This window comes from Amphimedon queenslandica, unplaced genomic scaffold (genome assembly GCF_000090795.2).
Source record: "Amphimedon queenslandica unplaced genomic scaffold, v1.1 AMPQUscaffold_12598, whole genome shotgun sequence".
NCBI lineage: Eukaryota > Metazoa > Porifera > Demospongiae > Haplosclerida > Niphatidae > Amphimedon > Amphimedon queenslandica.
The window spans coordinates 1-2,757 of NW_003547166.1; the positions used below are offsets into that span (position 1 = coordinate 1).

The window sequence follows — 2,757 nt, forward strand, 5'->3', positions numbered from 1 at the left end:
GCCGTGGACTAATTGGAATAAATACATTACTGATACACAAGCAGAACCAGCTGATGATCCAATCTTTAATGAGGTTTGTAAATACAAGATCACATGCAGTCACATGACTGTCATGTGACCTCCCTTACAGGTCCAAAAAGCAGGCACTGGTAGTTTACTGTTTCGTGTTGGAATGAGACTAGAGGCTAAGGACCGTATGAACCCAGAGCTCATCTGTGTCGCCACTGTGAAATCAATAAAGCCAAATGGAGACTTGTTGATTCATTTTGATGGATGGAGTGACGGCTACGACTACTGGTGTAAGCCAGATTCAACTGATATCCATCCAGCCATGTGGTGTAACAAACATAACAAGAAGGTTACTCCTCCTAAAGGTGACTAACTGTGGTGGTATACGAGTGTGATTTATTTGTTGTCTTTTTTAAAGGTCACGTTGGGAATTTCTTGTGGAATACTTATTTACATGATCCAGATATTAATCCTGCCCCAGCTCATATATTCACTGAGGTAAAGCTAAAGTTAGTTGGGATTGTATCTCGTAACTAGAGCATGATAATTTTAAGTCAAAACTTGAAAAATTGAAGTCGGAATTGGCTCAAACTTTCTACACAGGATAAGTACATCAGTATGCATCAGATAATCTAATAAAAATTGGGGATGATTTCTGAGCCATTTTTTGGAAAAAACCATGGGCTATATATAGCCTTGGGTATTTTTTAGAATTTTGGTGATTTTTTAAAATGGCCATAACTTGAAAAATTGAAGTCGGAATCGGCTCAAACTTTCTACATGGCATAAGGACATCAATATGTATCAGAAAATGTAATAAAAATTGGGGGTGATTTTGGAGCCATTTTTTTGAAAAAACCATGGGCTATAGCCTTGGGTATTTTTCAGAATTTTGGTGATTTTTACGACCTGGGGGCTTCGCCCCCAGGTCGTTCCTATAATTGATTTCACCCACGTGCGGTATATATATATTTGTATGTCAACACTTACATTTCTTCTATACACGTTGTATTGAAGAAATAACAAGCCTTAGCAACTACCCGCCCACGCTACGTAAGTGGGTGTGGTCACAGCAAACAAGATGGCGGCTTGCACATGGGACAAAGTTATGAGCTTTCTAACAGCGAAATAACATAGAGATGCTGTCTAAAGACTTTTTTAGAAGCATTAGAAGGTAGAGAGAACATTCATAAGTCTTAATAAGAACCCAGTTGTAATTGCAAGGTGGTGAAAACAATTATAGGAATATTTTTACACTAATACGCTTGTTTAAAATGGCCATAACATGAAAAATTGAAGTCGGAATCGGAATTGATCAATATATATCAAAAAATATAATAAAAATTGGGGGTAATTTTTTAGACTAATTTTTTTTAACCATAGGCTATTAGCCTTGGAAATTGGCGTAATAATCTGAAAAATACCGTGAAATCATTACTTCAGTGTTCTGATTTAATTTTTATTTCTGTTCAATATAGTTGCAGCTGGGTGTTGCTCCATCAGGTAACAGGAACCAGTTGAGATTATTCCGAGTTGGTATGAGACTGGAAGCTAAAGACAGAGCCAATCCTGCCCTCATCTGTGTGGCTACAATAACTGATATTAATGATAATAAATTACTCATTCATTTTGATGGCTGGTCAAACCGGTATGACTACTGGTGTGATCCGGATACAGTTGATATCCATCCAATAGGCTGGTGTGCTAGTAAAGGAATTCACCTTCAACCACCTCATGGTGAGATATTAACAAAATAATAATAGTTGTTACATGGACCATAGTATGACAAAAAGTTTTGTAATATTTTCACTTAATATAATAGCTACAACAATGAGCTCTGTTATATGGGTTTATAGGTCGGCATGGTCGGTTTACTTGGGAGGTCTATCTACAGGAGGTTGGAGCAGAGAGAGTGCCAGATGAGGCCTTCACACCAGCTCAAAGACAATAATTATTATTATTGGTGTAGTGGAGTTTTAGCAAGTTTACAATGTCATGTATTAGATATAAATATTGCATGTATTTTTAACTCGTAACTATTTTTCTATTATCACTAAAATTTTTATTCCTTTGATTTTTATTTTGTAATTGGCCAGCTCATGATTTTATATACAAATCGAAATATCCGGATCAAGTTAACGGAGGTTCCGTAATCCATAGACCATACGTAGTTATAAAATCTATGCCACAGTCCGTGCATGGCACGTGATCCTCACGAACCATAGCAAGTGAAATCCGCTATAAACTTCTCGGAACTAGTACTTCCCCCTGTTTTCTCTAATCATGGCGCAAGAGTTGTCAGCGAGCAGAGCAGGGGCGTAGCTGAGGTAGGGCCTGAGGGGGCCTGGGCCCTACCATCAAAGTGGCCTTATAATTATATTCATTGAAATTATAACCCAAAAGATTATATTCATTGTTCTTACAATAACAAAAGGGGGTGGCTGATAACCATAGCTCTTTTTATAGCTATATACAATGATAATTTCACTCTGATTTCGCTCAGCTTGCAGGAAAATGCCTCCATTTTGTTACGTAAAAGGGGTGTGGCCAAAATTGCGGCGCGCTTCGCGCGCCATTTTGTCTCCTTGCCCTACCATGGTCGTTACTAAAATGCGGAACGTGCGGAACACTACGAAGAATGCGGAACGAGTGATACGGAACGTACACAGATGTATGCGGAGCGAACGCGTAGCGTTCTGCAGAGTGTCTAGAATGCGGAACAGAACCATAGACTATCTATCATAAACT

At 38.4% G+C, this 2,757-nt stretch overlaps 1 protein-coding gene across 1 annotated transcript; it reads left to right on the forward strand.

Annotated features, from left to right (window-relative positions):
* The first annotated feature begins 6 nt into the window (after window positions 1–6).
* Window positions 7–2,131, forward strand: LOC105314725 (lethal(3)malignant brain tumor-like protein 1). The gene is made up of 5 exons (XM_011409071.2): window positions 7–73; window positions 131–374; window positions 428–507; window positions 1,488–1,746; window positions 1,866–2,131. The coding sequence occupies exons 2-5, from the start codon at window positions 173–175 to the stop codon at window positions 1,958–1,960; spliced, it is 636 nt and encodes a 211-aa protein (XP_011407373.1). The 5' UTR covers window positions 7–73; window positions 131–172; the 3' UTR covers window positions 1,961–2,131.
* The last annotated feature ends 626 nt before the right edge of the window (window positions 2,132–2,757 follow it).

Bases quoted from the DNA above. Each gene is read 5' to 3' on its own strand.
- LOC105314725 (XM_011409071.2), top strand. From the start codon at position 173: ATGAGACTAGAGGCTAAGGACCGTATGAACCCAGAGCTCATCTGTGTC. The intron at 375-427 runs GTGACTAACTGT...TCTTTTTTAAAG, and splicing joins GAAGGTTACTCCTCCTAAAG to GTCACGTTGGGAATTTCTTG. The intron at 508-1,487 runs GTAAAGCTAAAG...TGTTCAATATAG, and splicing joins CAGCTCATATATTCACTGAG to TTGCAGCTGGGTGTTGCTCC.